The following is a 21,759-nucleotide window of genomic DNA, read 5'->3' on the forward strand; positions in this document are numbered from 1 at the left end:
CCAGAATTCCCCAGCTGGAGTTGAAACCTGCTCACCTTTGAGTTCCTGGGGTTGGGAAATGCTGATCTATAACCTGGTCACAGGGGCCCACTGACCCCACCTTGTGTTTTTTTTGACCACTGGAATCCCCCCTCTTGGCAATGCTACAGGTACTGGTGGCCAAACTGCTGGATGATGGGAGCAGATACTCCCCGCCCCCAAAGAAAGAACAAGTGACACCAGCTTAATTCTCAGAGAAGCATAATGCCCCTTTTTGTTGTGGTTCGCCGGCAGCCGGGGCAGCGGAATTGGACAGTGGGGAAGAACAGGGACCAGTCTGGGAGTCTGGAGAGGACTCGGACGAGGGTCCTGCATCCGATGCAGAGATGGGGCCAGGGCCACCTGGGAGTCATCTGTTGACTCCGGAGCCTCCAGAGTCTGGCAGCAGCGAGGCTTCCCTATTCCCAGTGCGCGTGTGCGCAGAGTTGCTAAAAGGCGAGAGCAGCTGAAACAAAAGGGGAGACTCGAGAGTAAGTCTTGGAGGTGATTGTCCCTCCCCTAAGGCATAAAGGACAGGCAAAGGTAGAGGAACCTTTGCAGGAAGCAAAGTCGTTTGCTCTGTCCAGATTAATCCTTGAAGCTCTGTGTGGACTTTGTACTTCGGTTGGTTTTTTACAGTTCATTTGGCACTTTAGTTGTTGGCAGCAATTCAAAGGAGAGAAAGGTGGGTGCTTATCTCGAGGGACTGTTTGGGACTCATTACAGGCTGCGAATGAACATAATTCCCAGCATTGAAATAAAACAAGAGTTGTTTGGACTAAGTGTGCACTTAATTACGGTCTCAGGAAGTCTTGGTCAGTACACTTTTAGTTAAAATATCCATGTGGGAATAGCTACTTTGAAGAGCCCTAGTAGCACACTAGTCAGAAACGCAGCATTGCAGGCTAATTCTGCCCACTGCCAGCAGATTGATCCTGATCAAGGGTTGATTCAGCCTTCCATTCTTCCGAGGTCAGTAAAATGAGAATCCAGATTGTTGAAGGTGCATTATGTTGACTCTGTAAACCACTTAGAGAGGGCTGCAAAGCACTGTGAAGTGGTACACACTGTAAATCTAAGTGCTATTGCTATGGCTATTTTGAGGACAGCTTGTGCCCAGACAAAAAAAAAGGAAAGGAACAAGACAAAGTTGTGCCGCCTGACCAAACAATGGAGAGGAGAATAATGGGTGTGTGTGTGTGTGTGTGTGTGTGTGTGTGTGTGAGAGTCAGAGATGCCCTAAACCTGCCCTTGAAGCCAAAGTTGCCTCCCTTCTCTTCCCCAAAGGAGTTCAAACCTGCAGGTCCCATTTATCTCCCAGATCAATTCCCTGAAGGGGGGACTGGAAAAACAGAACAAGGAGCCGGCTGCCTTTGCTGGTGAGAAGCAGGGACAGGCTGTCTGCTGGCTCCATGTTTGCAAATTAGACTAAAGCAGGCATATTCTAATGGCATTTCAAATGCCTAACAGAGAGCCACCTGTTCTCATTTAAAATAAATTGTCATTTCCTGAAAAAGAGGGAGGGAGGGACTTTTTCCACCCGCTCTGCTTTCTTGTGCAGCCATCAGCGTGCAAGCCCACACGGATGCAACTGCCTGCGGCTGAAACCATCCCCGATTCAGGGATATACAAAGTGCAAAGGCAGCTCTGAGGCGTATTGGGTGGGGGGATGAAGTTTTCCAAGAGGCCGCAGGAGGCATGGAGGGAAGGGAGGGCTGGAGGAAGAGCCTGCCAAGATGCCTCCCATTCTGAGCAGAAGCCAAGGGAGCCCCTGTCCCACATCCGCTCGGCCTCCAGCCTCCCCTCTTTCATGCTGGGTTAGTCCTGGGGTCTTGGAGTGGGGAGCCAGACCCCAACTGTCCGAGGGACTGTGCTCTTTGGGTTCCTCTGCTTTCCATAGCTGGCCTGTGGTTCTGACCCAGCTCCCCAAACACGACAAGCGCTCTGAGTTGAACTCAAATATTCCCTTAATCGGCAGCTCCGGCAAAGTTTCTTTCTCAACACAGGCTAACAAGTCCGTCTGGCTGGAAGATGACTAGTTGTCTGCCACACCCATTTATCTCTGCCCCCTGCCTTTTATCCCAGAGTTAGTTAGGATGGGGCTTCACTAGCAGCAGTTCTTCCGTCCCAAGGACCGGCCCATAGATTTCCACTGCTCTCCTCTCCTCTCCCTTCTGTGCGTCAGGCACTGGACCCAGGTGTTCCTCCTCTTCCTCATCAGCCACCTCCGGACCTGGGGGCTGTTGACTCTCCATCCAAGGGCTGACAGGTGGCCCAGGCTCTGCCTCCGTCTCTCTCTCTCTCTCTCTCCCTCCCTCCCTCCCTCCCTCCCTCCCTCTCTCTCTCTCTCCCAGCTCCATTCCTTCTTCCCCCTCAGAGATCCCAGGCTGCCCTGATGCTGACCTTGACTCCCACACCTCCTCCTCTGATTCAGCTGCTGAAGGGGCCACTATACCTCTGTTCACCGGCTGCCGGAGGAGCCCCTCACAAGCTTCCTTCCAGCCCTGCTCCAGCGTGGGTCAGCAGGTGTGTGACGAGAGGAGTGGGTCAGTAGGGAAGGGATTAGGATGAGGGTTCAAGTCCTCCCTCCCTGGGGCTTCAGGCTTGCCATAGTTTCTCTGCCCAACGCACCTCGTAAGATTGTTGCAGGAATCGAAACAGAAGGCAGCCATGGCAGCGGATTGCACACCTGGAGCTCCTGAAGAAAAAGCAGGGTATAGATCAGCAGTTGAGCTGCAAAGGAAAATAATTTGATTGTTTCCTAATTCAATCAACAAAGTAGATTCTAACAGCTGATCTAAGTGATGAGGTGGATGTCACATTTTTGGGGGGAGATTTTAACTCACGCTTTGTGGTTGGAAGGGCATAGCCACTTGTGTCCTATTTGACTTTGAAAATCCCTAGTTTTCTTGGCAGTCACTCTAAGTGTCCTGTAAATCCAACGGCAGGTGTGGAATAGAAATGATTATTCCAACACCTGGGGATATTGTGGGGCTTCCTACCTCTCAGGTCCCCACAATTTCAATCCCCCAATGAATGAGAGAGAGCCCACCTCTTGGCCAGATATGCAATGTCACACAATGAGATAGACAAGTGGAATGGGTAGTTTGTGTTTCTGTTGTGGGAACTCAGACGTGATTGGAACAGTTTTTGTTCCAGAAGACTCTCGGATATGGTGTGCTATGTGCACATACCAATAATCCCAAAGGTGCTTTTTCAGGAGGCAATTGGAGTTCCTTGTTTTTCCTTTGAAGACGTTTCGCTTCTCATCCAAGAAGCTTCCTCAGTGCTGACAGGATGGTGGGGAAGGGAAGGATTTACACTCCTTGCAGGCAGCTGGTCATTTGCATCCTTTTAGGGGGTAGTTGAGGCCACCTGGAGGTTTATCTGTGTTCCTCTAGTTTGCAATTTTTTTCCTCTGGAAATCCGTTCCTCCTCCCATACCATTCCAAGGGTGTCCATCCCAAATTACATAGCTAAAAGTCTGTACAGATTCTCAGTCATCCAGGTCATGCTTGTTCCAAAGGTGCTTTTTCAGGAGGCAATTGGACTTTCTTGTTTGTTCCTTTGAAGATGTTTTGCTTCTCACCCAAGAAGCTTCTTCAGCTCTGACAAGATAGTGGGGAATGGAAAGATTTATATTCCTTGCAGGCAGATGGTCATTTTCATCCTTTTAGAGGGTCTGTCAGCCCTCAAGATTTTCTTCCTTCGCTTTGCATCTTTCGGCTGTCATAAGTAATGGGGGGAGGAGGGGGGACATGGTTATGGGAAGTGAGTTGGAGGTGTTACAAAACAAAACTGTATAAGTTGGTGGGGGGGAAGATTCTTGCTTAGGCTTCTATCCTATGCTATGCGCAGCCGCAACTCTTTATCAAAATAGGTCAAGGTCAATGGACAGAGGCCTCATCACCACCTGGAGATGCCCACATGATGCTATACACAACTTTTAATTGGATGAGCCAATTGAACTATTGGGGGTGGGAACGTTGCCATCACTTTGTATAAGTGATTTACCCGCTCATTTTCTCAGATTCAGAATTCTTTTGTTGCTACCACTTGACCTCCAGTAAAAGATATCTTTTCTCTAATTAATGGAGTCTAAGTATTTCTTTCTTGGATTTTGAATGGAGCACCAGCTGACAGGGTCGTTGAGGCCACCTGGAGGTGCATCTGTATCCTCAGGGTCACCTGAATGGTGCAAATGGCTCCTGTAGCCTGCAATTTTTGTTTCCTCTGGAAATCCATTCCTCCTCCCACACCATTCCAAGGGGGTCCATCCCAAATTGTATAGCTAAAAGTCTGTAGAGATTCTCCGTCACCCAGGTCATGGTTGTCCCTAAGGTGCTTTTTCAAGAGGCAACTGGACTTTTTCCTTTTGGAGACATTTTGTAAATCCAAATTTCCCACTATCTTGTCAGAGCTGAAGAAGCCACTTGGTATCCCAACTGAGTTTGCATCATACCTTTAACCTGGCTATTGAACTGATCCCTTTTCTGGCACGATGCTTCAAAAAACAATCACCAGTCAAACAGCTTTTCCCTTGAGTGAACACAGCTGCCTTCTTCCTGAACAGATTCAGTGAATGGGGGATTGAAGAGCCGAAGAAAGTGGAGACGTCCCCACGCAGAGACGCTCTGGCTGCTTCTGGATAGCTCGTGCCACAGCCTCCCTGTTCTTTTCCTGAGATCCATCAGTGTGGGGGTGCCTCCCCCACAAAAGGAGCCAACGTGGGGGATTGGAAGGACGCCCACAAAGGGCTCATAGCTAGAGAAGCTGGGAACCGCTTCTCTGGTGGCTTCCAGGTCAGGCAGAAAGGATTCTGTGCCCCAAAGAGTGCCAGGATTTCATTCTCCATCCACTGTTGGAATGGAGGTCATGTTCTCACACCCACTGCTGCTCAGTGCACAATCCACGCCGCCACCTCTGTTCGAAGAGAAAAGAACGCATTGCTTTCCTGTGGCAGCCCGTTTCCCTGGCCAAAGACTTCCTGAGGTCCAGCTAAACCTCCCACCTGCCCAGGCTCAAGTTGGGGGGCTTGTCTTTCATCCCCTTGACCGCCAAGGCGAGGGTGACTTTGCTCTCCTCCCAGCTGTGGTCCTGCAGTAGCTGTGTTGGGCTGGGAGATGGCACCAAAGCTCACCAATCTTTCCTGAAGCATCAAGCCAGCCTTGCCTTACAGAAGCTGCTCCGCGAGGATGATTCTTAAGCAGCCTTCATCAAACCGGCTTATCTTGGTTAAGGAATGAAAGAGGTCAGTTGGTCTGCAAAGTACCTTGAGCCAAACCCAGAATTATCAAGCCACGGAAAGCATCATCATCAAGCACCATCAAAGTTAAAAGCAAGCGTGTATCGGTCACCAGACCTTTATCTTGAAGCACAAGGGTGGACATCTGCCAAGAAGATCATCTGAACTAATTTCTTAAGGATGGGAGGGAATATTTCTACAACGCCTAGTTCTTTTGAGAAATTCGAACGGAATCTCTGATCCTCGACAACTGCTGTGTTTGCAGCAACTCAGGGGTCCTTTAGATGTTCAGGTTATAGAACTTAAGCCAGAAATGTTCCTATTAGGGATAATCAGAGGCGATCACAAGAAAGAAATTGAATATATACATATTGACATCAGCTAGAATAACCTATGCTCAAAACTGAAAACCAGAAAGTAGTCCCACAGATAATATGTTAATTAAAAAAAGTATGGATTGTGTGGAAATGAATAAACTTATAATGGAATTGCAGGAGAAGGAAGAAAAAGAATACTATGCGGTCTGGGAGAAATGGTATGTTTGGTTAGATAACAGGAACAAAAGATAATCCAAAATGTAAATGTAATTGATGTACATAAGTATATACATATAAGTAAACGAATATGGAAAAGCCAATGCAAAAATTGTAAATATGATCTGTTTTTAAAACTGTAACATTTTAATAAAATGAAGTTAAAAAAAGATGTTCAGGTTTTGTGGTCACTGATGTTGATACGAATCCTTCCCCAGCGTTGTGGGTGGATTGTGGATTGTTTCTTTGATTCTTGGAATAACAGGGAGGGGATCCGAAGGTGCTTTTTCAAGAGGCAACTGGACTTTCTGGTTACCCAAAAAAGCCCCTTCGGGACAACCATGACCCGAAATGACTGAGCATCTCCGTAGACAAACAGGGAGGGAGTGGGGGGAGTTTCTCCCAGCCTCACCTGTCAGGGCCCCAGTGATGGGAACCTCGTCAAGGGTCCTCAGATTGAATCCTGAGGCAGAAGAAAAGGTGGCGATCATTTTGGGAGGAGGAACCCCAGTCATGAATAACAAGGGCCGGATTCTCTCCTCAGGCAAACAGCCGTGCGCCTACCCTGCAGGCCTCCAACCGGTGGCCAGCAGCGGGAGGCTTCGCAGGGCAACCCGGCCCGGCGCTGGACCTTTTCCCCGGCAGGAGACCTCCTCCCTCAGGCCCCCCCTCCCTCAGGCCCCCCGGCCTCTCCGCAGGCCCGCTCGCTAAGGAGGCGGAGGGGGAAGAGAGGCTGCCTGAGGGGCCACCGGCAGAAAGGCGCGGAGGGCAGAGGCCGCACCTGGCGGCGCCCCTCAAGGCCGAGCCCGGCGTTGGTGCGGCGGTTGGGCGCAGGAGAAGCCGGGCGGCGGCGCTGGGAGAGTGGCGGGCCTGAGGCGGCCGACGGGGGTCCCGGCTGCGGCTGGGCCGGGGCCTCGCGGGCCGGCTCGGGCCCCTGCCCGCCTCGCCCGCCAGAGGGCAGCAAGGAAGCGCGCGAGGCGGCGGGGGCTCCGGCTGGCCTGACATCAGCAGCCGCGCAGCTGGCTGGCCGCCCCGGCTGGGCTCCGCCTCTCAGTCCCGCGCGCGCTGCCGGCGGGTCGGCGGGGATATCGGGGCGGAGCGGGCGGGCGGGCGGGCGGGGCCGCCGGCTGCCAGATCGCCCATTCCGCTCGGCGCAGCGTTCCCAGCCTCGGGAGCTCTGGGGGGCGGCGGCGGCGGCGAGGAGGCGCTCAGGCGGCGGCCCCGGAGAGGCGAGCGGACGGCCATGGGCCAGCAACGGCGGAGCGGCGCTCCGGGCGACCGGCGGGGCGCAGCGTCCGGCCCCGCGGGGCGCAGGCAGCCCGGCTGGGAATGAAGGCGGCGGCGGCGGCGGCGGCGGCGGGCGGAGCGCCCCAGCGGCGGCGGCGGCGGCGGCGAGGAAGGGCGGGCGCGCCCTGCCGGGACCATGTCGGTGCCGCTGCTGAAGATCGGCGTGGTGCTGAGCACGATGGCCATGATCACCAACTGGATGTCGCAGACGCTGCCCTCGCTCGTGGGGCTCAACACCACCAAGCTCAGCGCCGCCTCGGGGGGCACCTTGGACCGCAGCACCGGCGTGAGTCACGCGCCGCTCCGGGGGAAAGGGGGGAGTCGCGGCCGGCCCGCCGCAGCCATCCGTCAAGGGCCGCCGGACGGAACCGGCGCAGACCCCCGCGCGGGGCGGGCGGGCGAGGTCCGCGCCGGGAGCGGCGATGCGGGGAAGACGCCGGCCGGGAGGGGAGCCGTTTCGGGCGGGGAGGGGAGTGGGGCCCGCGGCCGCAAAGTTTGAGCGCGGGTCGCGTCCTCCGGTCGCCGGACACCCAGGCTGTCGGTCCCTCCCGACGGAGCGGGGAATCCCCTCGAAGGAGCGGGGAAAGGGGCCGTGGGGAAAACCTCCGCAGGGGCTGGTGAAGGGGAGTGGGGGCGCGCCCCCAAAGGACAAGGGGGAGGAGGAGACGCCCCCGTGGCAGTTTCAGGCCCCCGCAAGGCGGGAATCAAGGCCGAGGTGAACCTGGGGGATGAACACAAGGATTGGGGGGGAGATGTACATGCCTGGGGGGGGTCGGGCAGCAGATAAGGCTCCGGAGTGCCAGTTTATGTATCAGTCCATCCTGAGGCTTTGGAAGGAGGAGAAATCAAAGCTCCAGTGTCGAAGACTTTAGGGTGCACTAAAAAAAGGGGGGGGTCTTGGGGGCCACGGCACAAAAACCCCCAAAACCTAAGGAAGATGACAGGTGAATCTAGGGTGGGGGTGGGGGGGTGACATGGCACCCTTCCGTTCTTCCAGGTTTCTGCTATGAGGTCCCGTCCTCTCCAGTCTGCGCTTTTTCATCCCTTGCTTTTAAGTGGCTCTCCTTCCTTTAATGCCTTCAAGGGCTCTTGAGGGAGGATTTCCGAGGAGGAGGGCTCAGTCTGGGTGGAGGAGAAGCCTTTTTCAGCTACAAGAGATGATGTGCTTTAGATTCCGATGTGCTTCCCCTCCTTATAAATACCCACCGGTTGATTTAGAAAATGATTTCTTTTTTTAACGGTTTACATGCAGATCGTATTTTGCCTTTCTCTCTCTCCCCAGCCCCCAAGGAAGAGAAAAAAGTGAGTTGGATGAGATAAGCTGTTGGGTGTCTTTAGAGGCAAATGTGGGAGAGAGAGAGGTTTTGGGTGGGCATGAAAAATGAGGGTGGGGGGGGGTTGCCCAAAAGAGGACCCCCCTCTGAGCTCTGAGGGCAGAAGTTGAGTTTTGGTGGTGTGTTTGGAAGACTTTGGCCTCCTGGGCTGAGCTGGAGCTGAGGGGGGCTGTCCAGCCAGCAGGATCAGGATGGGCGTTGCACGTGGCTGAATCCTCCCCCCCGCTCCCCCTTCCTCTTGCCTCCCCAAATGACCCTCCATAGGCCACAGAGCCCTGCTCATCAGCAGAAGGCCAGGGCGATTTGGGTTTGTGACTCTGGTGAGGCCACAGTCCCGCAGAGATGGAGGGCACTGACCGTAAGCGCTGACCGACTGCTTTCTGGGTCCTGAGCAGAGACATGGCTCTAGCTTGGCACTCTTTGATGGCGAAAGCTCCCCCGCCCCTCCAAACTCCCCCATTGGTGTGTGTGAGAGACAACTAACAGGACCAATCCCTGAAATTTTCTTGGAAAGGGTTTTTTTGGGAAGCAATTTACCTGCTTCCTAGGGCTGAGAGACAGTGACTGGCCCAGGGTCACCAAGCTAGCTTTGTGCCTAAGGGGGGACAAGAACGGGGGCCTTCGCCCACGACACCCAACCAACCGGCTCTCGAGGAATCAGTGGGACTTAAAGCGGTTGGGCGACTTGCCTCGCCTCTTCTCTTGACTACGGTCTGTGCTCTGAAGTGGATTGGGCGTCTGGGTGTGGTGTGAATGGCCCCCCTCGGAAAGCCTGCCAGTTCCTCTGTGGAACACCGCTCCAGGGGGGGACACACACACCCCGTCCCGGGCAGCAGGGCCACAGGCGGGATTGGCAAGGCGGCTTTCCCTGCCCCAAAGACCCTTGCAAAGTCAATGGCTGTAGGGAGGGAAGGCCTTTATTCAGCGGAGCTGTGAGGTGGTTTGAGCGGTGCAAATACCTCTTTTTTGGGGTGGCTCCTTCCAAAATGAAGAAGAGATCTGCATCGTTGGGAAGCTTACCCCGTACCCCTCCTGCAGTGTCGGTAGCAGGAAATAGCAGCTTTACGTAACAACTCGGGGCGGAGGGGGAGATGAAATTTCCAATGTACTCGGTGATCCCTGCGGAGTAAAGACCCCCTTCGCTCCTCAGTTTGCCCGAAGACAACCTGTGAGCCCCAGGTTTGTTACTGAGGCAGTGAGATCCGTGGGGTGGGGAGAGAAGCAGTGGGAAGCTGCTGCTTGCCTGCTTGTGCATTGGACATTTGGAGGCACAGATGGAGGTCCGCAGCCTGCCCCCCCCCACGTAAATACCGTGTGGGTGTTTTTCATAATTGGCTGAGTGTTTGAAAGGAAAAAAAAGCATGCGGCTCTATCATGTGGCTCTGACAGTGGCGTCTGTCCCTAAAAAATTTGCCCTGTGTGTCCCTCACGGCTGCATCAATTTGGGAGTTTCATGGAACCGTAGCATGGGAGGACATCATCCGGTCCAGCCTCTGCCCCTCAGGCATTCCTGGGAGATGGTGCCCCTCCAGCCAAGAGAGCCCCCACCTCTCTAACCCTAATAGCATTAGCCCTTAGACTTATATACAGCTTTACGGTGCTTTTACAGCCCTCTTGAAGCGGTTTACAGAGTCAGCCTTTTGCCCCCAACAATCCGGATCCTTATTTTACCCACCTAGGAAGGACGGAAAGCTGAGTCTGAATCTTGAGCTGGTCAGAATCGAACTCCTGGCAGTGAGCAGAATTAGCCTGCAATATTGCATTCTGATCACTGTGCCACCACAGCTCTTAGATAGATGATATAGATAGGTAGATAGAGGTAGATAGATGATAGATAGCAACAGCCGTTAGACTTATATACTGCTTTATAGTGCTCTGCAGCCCTCTCTAAGCAATTTACAGAGTCAGCCTCTTGCCCCCTCAAATCTGGATCCTCATTTTACCCACCTTGGAAGGACGGAAGGCTGAGTCAACCTTGAGCCAGTCAGGATCAAACTCCTGTGGGCAGACTTAGTCCGCAATGCTGCATTCTAACCAACTGTGCAGGAAGGAAGGAAGTGAAGGAAGGAAGGGAGGTAGCAATAGCACTTAGATTTATATCCCGCTTCACAGTGCTTTCCAGCTCTCTCTCTAAGCGGTTTACAGAGTCAGCCTCTTGCCCCCAACAATCTGGGTCCTCATTTTACCCACCTCGGAAGGATGGGAGGTTGAGTCAACCTTGAGCCTGGTGGGATTTGAACTGCCAAATTGTAGGCAGCTGGCTGCAGAAGTAGATTGCAGTACTGCGCTCTAACCACTGTGCCACAGAGGCTCCTACGCAGGCTAATCCTACACCAGCCTTTGTTTTTCCTTGCCGGCTGCCTTTAGTGAAATGCTTCCTCGAGCATTTTTCTGCCCAACTTATCAAGATCCTTCCGAAATCAATCCTTTCCGGTAGCTGTAATGCCTCCAAGATTTGTGTCACTGTTGAACTTGAATGTCCTGTTTCCTGACCATTTTCCCAAGTCATGTATTGCCTAAATCTATTGCAGGGCCCTCCATTTCCCCTTCCCTCTCCCTGGATGGCTTTGGCCCTTGGTACCACTGTCCCACCCGTCTCATGAGTACAGCTCTCTGGCCCACATTTTACCCTCTTCTTTGAACCTCCTGGCCACTTTGTTGCAGGCTTTGCTGAAGACCAGGTATCCATAGCACCTGTCACATTCTGCTTAGTCAGGTGAGGTCAGCTGTTCAAAAGAGAGAGAGAGAGAGAGAGAGAGAGCAGGTTGCGCTTGGGATATTTTATTCTTAAGAAATCCATGTTGCCTCTTATACCAAGTAGCGCATTCTTTTTCCAAGGGGGGAATCCTATTTAATAACCTCTTCCAAAATTTTGCCTGGTATTGGTTGCATCAGGAATAATGGAATCATGGATGCAAACTGAACAAGGAGAGATTCAACCTGGAAATAAGGAGACATTTCCTAACAGCAAGAACAATCAACCCATGGAACAGAAATTGCCTTCGGAAGTTGCGGGAGCTTCATCCCCGGAAGCTTCCAAGAAGAGACTGGGCTGCCATCTGTCAGGAATGATGTGTAGTCTCCTGCTTGGGCAGGGGGTTGGACTAGATGACCTACAAGGTCCCTTCCAACTCTGTTAATCTGACTGGTTTGTGGTTGCCCAGGTCCTCTTTTCCTCCATTTTGAAGAGGAGACCAAAACTGGCCATCCTCCGTTCTCTGGCACTCTTCTAATCCTCCAGGATTTCTCAGTCTCTCTGGAAACCCTTTCAAGATTCATCGGTCTCATCCTGAAGACTTCAACTTGCTCGGGCCAGCCCGTTTCCACCCCCCAAACCACCCTGTTGCTTCTCTCCACTTGTGCCCCTCCCTTCAATTCTGGGCAAGGGTCCCCTCTGGAGAAGAGATGGGGAAACTCTGCCCCCACTTTACCAACTCTGCCCGTCACGATCCTGCTCCCCTCTGTGCCAGTGGCCCACCTGCCTTGGTCTGTCCAAGTCTGTCCAGCAGAAGGAGACAGACGTTACCTGAGCTGAAGCCAACAAGACTACAGTATATTTAGATCCCTTTGGCCAGACGGTGGCATTTGATGGGGCCCAACATGGTCTTCACCCTGTTCAAAGATTGCTTTGTGTTTTGAAAACTTGGGGAATTCAGAATAGGCAAACCGCATCACGGACTTAGCCAGCTTTATCCTCACCAGAGATCTTGTGGGGCAGGTTGCCGAATTGAACCGTGGCAAGCAAACAGGCACCCTGGCCAGGTCAGAAGACTTGCCTTCCAATCCAGTCAGAGCGGCTGAATAAGATCCAAGTCAGGAGGAGGAATTTACTGCCTTCTGGTAGGGAGCCAGAGAGCCAATTAAGCAAATTCAACCAATTTGGGTTGATTTATTGTCGTCTTAGCTGTGCCACTGAGCAGGACATTATCAGCAGAAGGGAGGACCGTGATTTTGGGCAGCAGATTCTGAGCAAGGAAGAGAGAACTCTGGGATTGTCAGCAGGGGTGACAATCTGCCCATTCCTCTTGCAGCGACGGGTTTCTGACCCAACATTCGGCTGGGATCGACCCATGGATTGGACCCAGTTGGGATTGTGTCCTTCCTTTCGTGGACAATCTCCTCTGATGAGTTACTTTCCCGGATTTTTATATCTTCCAATGGAAGAACTCCTCACGATGCCTTCCTTCATCCCAAAGTCAGGATGGAACGGAAGCAGGCATGAATTCTCTGACATCCCCAACGTGGCTTCTCCTGGAACCGGTTCCCCTTGTGGTAACGTTTTGCCTGAGGAAGACGCGGGTGCAGATGGTGGGAGCCACTCCCTTTGTCTGTGGACCTCTGGGGGCTTCAGAAGACACGTGTGATGACCCAAAGGGGCGTGGCACAAAAGCAACAAAGTCAGAAAAGTAGGTAACGTCCCTTTAATGCCTCCAACGTGGCCCCCAATGTCCAGTTATCATCGGCTGGAGAAAAAACTCTCCCAAGACAATTTTTAAAGGGGAGAAATTCCATCCAACCCAAAATACATCTAAATTATAAATAAAAACCAACACAAACCACCGGCTGCAGCAATTAACAAGACAGGGCAGGATAAGGAATTGCAGACTTCAAAAGATAACGAAACACACACAGTTGGGAGGATGCCAGAGCCCAGATAAGACTTGAGAAAGATAATTCATGCTTTGCTTCCAGCAAGGAGCTGTGTGCAAACACCCTCTTTATCCTGTTTTTCCAGCTACAGCCCATGAAGGGAGTCAGGGCTCTTTCCTCCCCCGTAAATCATGTTGCTCCCTTATTTGTTCCTCACTGCGTGCCCTAGAATGAAGAGGAGGTGGGCCTGGGTCTTCCTCTGAATGCCCAGCTGGCCTGTGCCCTTCCCCAGTTTCCTCCACAACCTCCGGAGCCACATTCCCACTCCCTGTCAGCTGTTCCACCTCTCCCTCGGAATCAGATTCCAACTGGGGCATGACAACATTGCCTGACCTGGCCCGACATCCTCCAAGAGCTGGGATTGGAAAGTTCACCTCTGAAACCTCTCAGCATCCCAGCTAAAGGAAATGTTTTCTTCCCTGCTTTATTGTCTTCCTCTTCTTCCTCTTCCTGAGGACGGACTTACTATAAAAGATGCTTTTAACGCGGTTAATTATTTATGTGGCTAGTAAAAATAGACCCTGCAGCCATTCTTCAGAACACAAAGTGCTTGGAAAAACCCGAGCGGCCTCCAAGCAGTTTTAACAGCCATATTAGAGAGTCCTGCAGCGTTTTGCAGATAGGAGGGTGGGCATTGCCCGCTTCTCTGAATGGGGGTCTTGAAAGGACAGAAGGTGGGCAGCCTCCAGCCTCCATGGCTGAGTAGAATCTGCTATCGATTTCTGCCCCTCGGTTAGCCAGGAAATGGCTCAGGTTTGCCCTCGTCCGATTCTGCTCGCCAGCCATGTCTGCCTGTGGGGATGAGCGGCATTAAGCTGTCTTCCTTGTTGCAGTTGTAGGAAATCAACTTGGTCTCAGACAAGCCAGGATGAATCCGCACACTGGTCTCAATGGGCTTTAGGTCCTTGCAAAGAGAGAGCGTATGTCATAGATTTTAGGGGACCAGGTGAGAAATACCCCTTGCTTCCCTCTCCAGCATATTTTCCAGACAGGCAAGGGGGGAAAGCAAAGCATAAGGCGCGGGTGAAACCTTCCAAGCGGGGACTTAGATGCTCCCAGTCTCGTCGGACCCCTTTTGCTTTCAGAGTTTGAAGCTCCTCGCTAGCCACTAGCATGTAGCTTGCAAGCCCCACCCCCCCTGGGCTTTGTCACCTGGGGCTGTGAAGTCAAATCAATGTCAGGAGAAGCCAAGAAGAGAACCACCCCACTGGCACTTCTGGAAGGTACACGGATGGTGGCCCCGGGACTTGGTTGCCCATATAGCACTTTGCAAGGCTGGAGGGTGTGGGAAAGGAAGCAAGATCGGCTGCCCCGAGGCCAGACGAGGCTCCCCACTAAAGGATGGACTCCTCTGGTCCCGGCTGCTCCTTCCCTTCCCCTGCCCTGATCCAGAGCAAGGCCTGCAGAGGGAGCTCGGCCCAGAATGGCAGTCTGGTGGGAGGGAGCCCCTATGGGAAACGGGGGGCTACTTTCTTGAGCTCTGACCTAGTGGCTCAGTGGAGGGAGAGTCTGAATTGTAAGCTGCATTGGTAGCACCTTGATCTCCATGAAGGCACACTTGGGTGGCCCATTTACAGCACGCTACCACGACCTGCCTTGCAGGGTGTGGTTTTTTTTCCCTGAGATGAATGCAAAAGAGAATATTGCTGATCATTGATTACATGAAGCACTTCGTTAATTAAAATTGCTGGCGGTTTTGTTTCAGAGGGCCCCCTTCCGCTCCCTGCCGCCTTCCTTGCTCCTCCTGCATTGGCTAAAAACTTTTGAGTTCTTTGAGATCCCCGAGACCTGCCTCATGCGCCTTCTCTCATGTGTCCAACCAGGTGTTGCCTACCAACCCTGAGGAAAGCTGGCAGGTGTACAGTTCTGCTCAGGACAGTGAAGGACGATGCATCTGCACAGTGGTGGCACCTCAGCAGACGATGTGCTCACGGGATGCCAGAACAAAGCAGCTACGACAACTCTTGGAAAAGGTAACGGTATGATGGCTCTGGAATGCATATCTATCTATCTATCTATCTATCATCTATCTATCTATCTATCTATCTATCTATCTATCTATCTATCTATCTATCTATCTATCTATCTATCTATCTATCTATCTATCTATCTATCTATCTATCTATCTATCTATCATCTATCTATCTATCTATCTATTCTATCTATCTATCTATCTATCTATCTATCTATCTATCTATCTATCTATCTATCTATCTATCTATCTATCTATCTATCTATCTATCTATCTATCTATCTATCTATCTATCTATCTATCTATCTATCTATCTATCTATCTATCTATCTATCTATCTATCTATCTATCTATCTATCTATCTACCTACCTACCTACCTACCTACTATCCATCCATTTATCCATCCATTTTTATCTACCTATCTATCCATCTATCCATCCACCTTCCTACCTACCTACCTACCTGTCTTTCATCCATCAATCCATCCATCTACCTACCTATCTACTGTACCTACCTACCTACCATCCACCCATCTTTCTATTTCTATTTCTATCTATCCACCTTCCTATCTACCTACCTACCTACTATCTACCTACCTACCTACTTATCTATTTCTATCTATCCACTTTCCTACCTACCTTCCTACCTACTATCTACCTACCTACCTACCTTCCTACCTACCTACCATCCATCCTTCTCTCTCTCTCTCTCTCTCTTCAATTTATGGAAATGGAGAAACCGAATTGCAATTGCAAAGCTGAGTTGCAAAATGAATATGAATTAAGTGAAGGTGGGGGAGACACAGGGGGCTTTAAACTGTCAAAACAGAATTTGAATTCGAGTTGGGGGCGTGGAACGAAGTGCTAGAAGTTTTAATGTATTTCAGGACTCTGATGATCAATGATGACTGGAGTTGATTTACTGGTAGAGTAAATTTAAGATGTCCAACGTTTGAATCAAATGTTTTCATTGCTACTAAATTTAGCGGATTTATTTGCTAGGCTACAGAATTTGAGACAGACCACTTTTTGGGGGTGGGGAGGTCTAAAGAGAGGATACCTTGTATGGACACCCTCTTGTTTATAACAGAGTCCACTGTGTTATGTCTCCTTTCACCACTTAAATTTTAGCTACAACATTTTAGGAAAATTACATTTTGATTTTTTTCCCCTTCCACGTTTGGAATTCGACTCTTTAAGAGAAGAAAAAATGGTGCCTCTTTTTTAGCTTGGTACCTGCCAACTACCTATGCTATTATGTGCCACACCGAGACAGCTATTGGTGTTCCCAAATTTGCAGTTGGGAACCCAATGTTGCAGTGTGCAAACTTTAAAATTTCTGAATAGTCAGGGAATAGTAAAGGTTTACCTTTTTTTTCTCTTTATACATGAGGGACCACAAAAGGAGTACATTGATTGGTTTCAATTAATCTGTGTCCCTTGTTATAATGAGAACCACAGAAAATATATTTGATGTTCAAGAGACTTGAAGCTACACTGGTTAATTAAACCTGAAAAAAGATCAAAGCCAGCCTATTGTCCTAAATAAACCTTCTAGGAGGGGAAAGTATTAAACCTCCAATTGGTCCAAATCACTTCGCTCTTCATTAATTTAATGCTTGAACTTGTTCAAAGCACACAGCTTCCCCAAAAAGCCATGTGAGCAGCAACATTAAAATGCAAGGCTACGCTCTTTGTTTTCTCAACTGACTCGAAAAAGGTTGGGTTTGATTCATCAAACCATAACAGAAAAAAGATGATTTGTGAATTCCCGAGTATATATATATATTTATATATATATATCCATGTGATCTGTTTTTAATAGCCTCCGGTCCACAGAGATCAGAAGGATAATATTCAAGATCAAGGAATTCAATGTTTAATTGCTTCCATTGCACGGATTTTTTTTATGAAATATCATCTCTCCACTTCCATTCCCCAAATTAATTAGATTCTGGCAACTGAACATATCATTATCCTTGGCATTTGGGATATAATCTGCCAGGTTTTGATGAATATGGTGATGGGTTCCTCCTCCTACCCCCAATCATAATGCACAAAGCAATTTAACATCTTAGATGTTTCCCAGTAACAAAGCTTCAAATCTTGCTCACTGGACCTGTTTAAAGCAGGTTTAAATCTTGGCCACTTGAAGATGGGGTGGATTCCAACTCTTAGGATTCCCCAGCAAGCATTCCGCACATCCTCAAGTGACCAAGGTTGAGAAACCCTGGTTTAAAGGGGGTACCATTACCTGTGCTGGACACGATAGTGTCTTTATTCTGTTGCCAGTATTCCGTAAATGGAATGCATATCACCGTTCTGTTTTCTTGACGTAGCTGTGGCTAAACCAGATCTTTCCGAGCTTTTCTAAACCTTCCTAAACAAAGTGCAAAGAGGATACATCAGAGTTATAAATTGCCTTGTCCTTTGTTCAGAAAGTTACTGCAGTTCCTGGGACTGATAATCTGGGCAGCTCCCCCTCATTGCATTCTTTGACAAAGTGACTAAATTAATGGACCAGTGAAATGCTGTGAACACAGTATATTTGGACTTCAGCAAGGCATTTGACAAAGTAGACCACAGCATACAGATTAACAGAGTTGGAAGAGACCTTAGAGGTCATCTAGTCCCACCCCCTGCCCAAGCAGGAGTTCCTACATCATTTCTGACAAATGGCAGTCCAGTCTTTTCTTGAAAGTTTCCAGTGATGAAGCTCCCACAACTTCTGAAAGGCAACTTCTGTTCCATTGGTGGATTGTTCTCAGTCAGGAAATTTCACTTTATTTCCAGATTGAATCTCTCCTTGATCAGTTTTCATCCCTTATTCCTTCTCTGGCCTTCAGGTGCCTTGGAAAATAGCTTGACCCCCTTCCTCCCTGTGGCAGCCCCTCAAGTATTGGAAGGCTGCTCTCCTGTCTCCCCTGCTCCTTCTCTTCCCTAGACTAGCCATGCCCGGTTCCTGCAACCGTTCATTGTCTGTTTTAGCCTCCGGTCTCCTAATCATCCTGGTTGCTCGTCTCTGCACCTTTTTTAGAGTCTCAACATCTTTTTTATTGTGTGGGAATGGCCTCTGATTGCCAGTGCATGATTGGAAGGCATTTCACGGCCTTTATAATACACAAACGCTTTTCAGGGAGGGAGGGAAGAAGGAAGGAAGGAAGGAAGGAAGGAAGGAAGGAAGGAAGGAAGGAAGGAAAGAAGGGCTTGTAATTTTTAAATGCATCAGCTACCATTTCTTGTGCTGGCCTGGGCAGCACAATTTAACCCATTGCTGTCGTCAGACCCAACCCTGCTGTCTTAAGAAAACACAGAGCTTTGGATCACTTCAAGCAACCAAGAATCCCTGCATGCTTAATTTTCAGCCCATGCCAAGATTCTGCATGCAGTCTTGGGACTGTGAAACCTCTGAAGAAAGCAAGCGAGTCCCAGAAACATAGCTGCTTGCAATTGTGAGCCCCAAATTTCAAAGGCCCCCTGATTCTGAGACATCCATTAAAGCAGGGGTCTCCAACCTTGGGAACTTTAAGACTTGTGGACTTCAACTCCCAGAGTTCCTCAGCCAGCAAAGCTGGCTGAGGAACTCTGGGAGTTGAAGTCCACAAGTCTTAAAGTTCCCAAGGTTGGAGACCCCTGCATTAAAGGATTCTCATCAAAGAAGAGGTTTTTTTTTTTTAAAAAAAATGAAGATGATTGAAAGAAGTAATAGGTGGCAATTTCCAATACGGGAAGTCCTTGTTTAATGACCACTTGTGTAGCGATGGTTCAACGTTACGACCATGCTAAAAAGGTGACTTGAGGCCAGTCCTCACACTTTACAATTCTTGCAGTGTCCCTGTTTTCATGGGATCCCAATTGGCCCCTTGGCAACCATTGTGCATTGACAATCATCCACGATCCTTGTCAGTTGCATCCTTCCTTGCTTCCAGCCAGCAAGTAGGGAAGCTGGTCAAAACAAACAAGCATTGTGATCACACAATGGTCAGGATGTGGTGTTGCAGGCTAATTATGCCCACTACCAGCAGTTTGATCCTGACTGGTTCAAGGTTAACTCAGCCTTCTGTCCTTCCAAGGTTGGTAAAATGAGGACCCAGATGGTTGGGGTCAATAGGCTGACTGTTTAAACTGCTTAGAGAGGGCTGTGAAGCACTGTGAAGCCTATTATAATATAAGTCTATTGCTGCCTGCCTGCCTGCCTCTCTCTCTCTTTCTCTCCCTCCCTCCATATATATATATATATATGGTATATAGTGGTATATATATATACCCGACATACGTGGCAGACAGAGAGGCGTGGAAGCAGTACTCAAGGACATTAGCGGACCTCGCCAGAGCGCGAGACAAACGCTGAAGAAAAAGAAGAAGAAGAAGATATATACCACTGCCAGCAGTTCGATATGGTATATAGTGGTATATATATACCACTGCCAGCAGTTCGATCCTGACCGGCTCAAGGTTGACTCAGCCATCCATCTGTCCGAGTTGGGTAAAATGAGGGACCCAGATTGTTGAAGGCAAGAGGCTGACTCTGTAAACTGCTTAGAGAGAGGCTGTAAAGCACCGTGAAGTGGTATATAAGTCTAAGGGCTATGGCTATTACCTTCATGGCAAATTGTGTGCCAGACAGACTCTGCCTTGGAAAATGCTCTGCAGATCAAGCTTTGCCTTTGGAGGTTGTTTGCTGCTGCACATTTCGCAAGTGGGAAAGGAGGGCAGAGTTTAGCCAATGTCTCAGTGCTCTTTCTGAAGGTGCCTATTCAGCATATCGGCCTTCGGTGTGTAATACATCAGAAGGGAAAGGGCAACCGTAGGCACAGCTCTGCAGGGATGTGCATGTTCTGATGCACGGGCCTGGATGCAAATTTATCGATAATTAGTATAGTTGAAAGAGAAATGTTATCCGTCTTGCCCCGGGAAGAATTTCAGGGAGATAACCCTTCTACTGTTGTCCCCAGTTGCTTCTCCCGACTCCGGGATTCGCATCTTCACACCCATCTTTCTTCAGACTAATCACATCCTTGAATGAACTTGATATTTTGCGTAATGATGCAGCTCCCGTTTTGAGTCATAGAATGTAAGGCTTGGGAGGACTTTGCTGTCCATCTTGTCCAGCCCTTGTCCTGCGCAGGAACCCACTGTCAGGATTCCAGCAAACACCCTAATGAAATCATGATTCTCGAGCCAAACTTCAAAAAACTTCAAAGGATTCATTAGAGGCAACATACTGGCACCGCCCTGTATGCAGCCAACTCCGGCATATGTAGTTTACAGTCCCCTGTGACCCTGTTTCCCCCCTCCCACCTGGGTGTCTCATCAACCAGATTCTCCAATTGAGCACATTCGTGGGCTGGGTGTCATCATTCACGTTCTCCAATTAAATATATTCACAGGCAAAAGCTCTGGTGTTTTAGTTACAACCTTTTAAAGAGAAGAGTTGGAATGTACTTTCGCTTTCAAACTGCTGCACTGCTCTTCCAGATTTCCCCCCATTTTTTAACAGCGACTACTAAAACAGGCATAGGAAAGTTGACACCCCCCTCTGGACATCCCTGACAGGTGGCCATCCAACCTCTGCTTAAACCCTCCAGTGAAGGAAGTTCCTGTCAGCTTTGGAACCCATATTTTACTTAGAAGTTGCCACATTTTAGTGCTTGTGAATTTGGGAGAAGAGATTACATAGAGAGGTAGAAGATTAGACTCAACAACATTCTTTTCCTAAAGTCAAGGACAGGTTACCCTGCACCTAGGAAGGAGTGGTTGGAGGAAGGTCTCCAGTTGGGACGATGGTTGATTGGCCCATGTGATGGACCGGTGGATGCGGGGAACGGGTTTGTGAATTTCAATTGGGAAGGGATGGACTTTGTTTCGGAGTGCTGAATGAAATGGGGAGTTTCATTGGAACGCTGACAGGAGCCTGACCCATGGAGGAACAGCTTTCATCCTTAGGATGGTCTTCTTGTATCCAACCCAATCCATTCCAATATGATCCTGCCACATCTTGTATCTACACGATCATCTGCTGGACCAGGGGTCTTCAAAGGTGACAGCTTTAAGACTTGTGGACTTCAACTCCCAGAATTCCTCCTCCAGTCATGTTAGCTGAGGAATTCTGGGAGTTGAAGTCCACAAGTCTTAAACTTGCCAAGTTTGAAGACCCTTGCTCTGGACAGTTGTCTCACTGCAGTCTTCTTCTCTCCAGACTGAAGGTACCCAACCCATCCAATTGTTCCTCTTAAGTATTTTGTTCCAGTCCCGTCATCATCATTGCTTTCTCTCCCTTTTTTAAACCGTTTATTGATGCATTTTTCACATTATATAGAGATGTGCTTAGCGAACAGTGTATTCTCTGGATCATTTTGCTTACAATTTCTACCTCTATTATCCAACCACTTGTAAAACAAGTCCCATGTTCGAAAATACTCTATCTTCTTTTTCTTCCACCTTTAATATTAAACTGTCCATTTCTGCACAATCTAATTTTTTTAAAATTACATCTTCTGTAGGCGTTTGCTCATTTTTCCAATGCTGTGCAAATACAATTCTTTCTGCTGTCAATACATGCAATATTAAATATATATTCCCTTTGTTATACTTTTCTGGTACTATGCCTCACAAAAATATTTCTGGCTCATAATCTAAGTGCTGCTTTAACATAACCATGTATGTACTTTTGTCCAGTATTTCTTTGCCTTTGCACATGTCCACCACAAGTCATCATTG

At 49.5% G+C, this 21,759-nt stretch overlaps 1 protein-coding gene across 2 annotated transcripts in view; it reads left to right on the top strand.

Moving 5' to 3' along the window:
- The window catches only part of OLFM1 (olfactomedin 1), a 53,665-nt gene that overhangs the window by 17,009 nt on the left and 14,897 nt on the right, over positions 1-21,759 (top strand). Inside the window, exons 1-2 of one of the 2 annotated variants that reach the window (XM_026687400.2) lie at positions 6,874-7,369; positions 14,891-15,040. In XM_026687400.2, coding sequence (XP_026543185.1) covers positions 7,220-7,369; positions 14,891-15,040 — 300 coding nt within the window. In that variant the 5' untranslated portion in view covers positions 6,874-7,219. Of the gene's footprint in view, positions 1-6,873; positions 7,370-14,890; positions 15,041-21,759 lie in introns of those variants that run through there. The other variant, XM_087944280.1, reaches the window with a different exon arrangement.

This window comes from Notechis scutatus, chromosome 15 (genome assembly GCF_049901735.1).
Source record: "Notechis scutatus isolate UNSWTSFEM ecotype Mainland chromosome 15, rNotScu1.2, whole genome shotgun sequence".
Classification (NCBI taxonomy): domain Eukaryota; kingdom Metazoa; phylum Chordata; class Lepidosauria; order Squamata; family Elapidae; genus Notechis; species Notechis scutatus.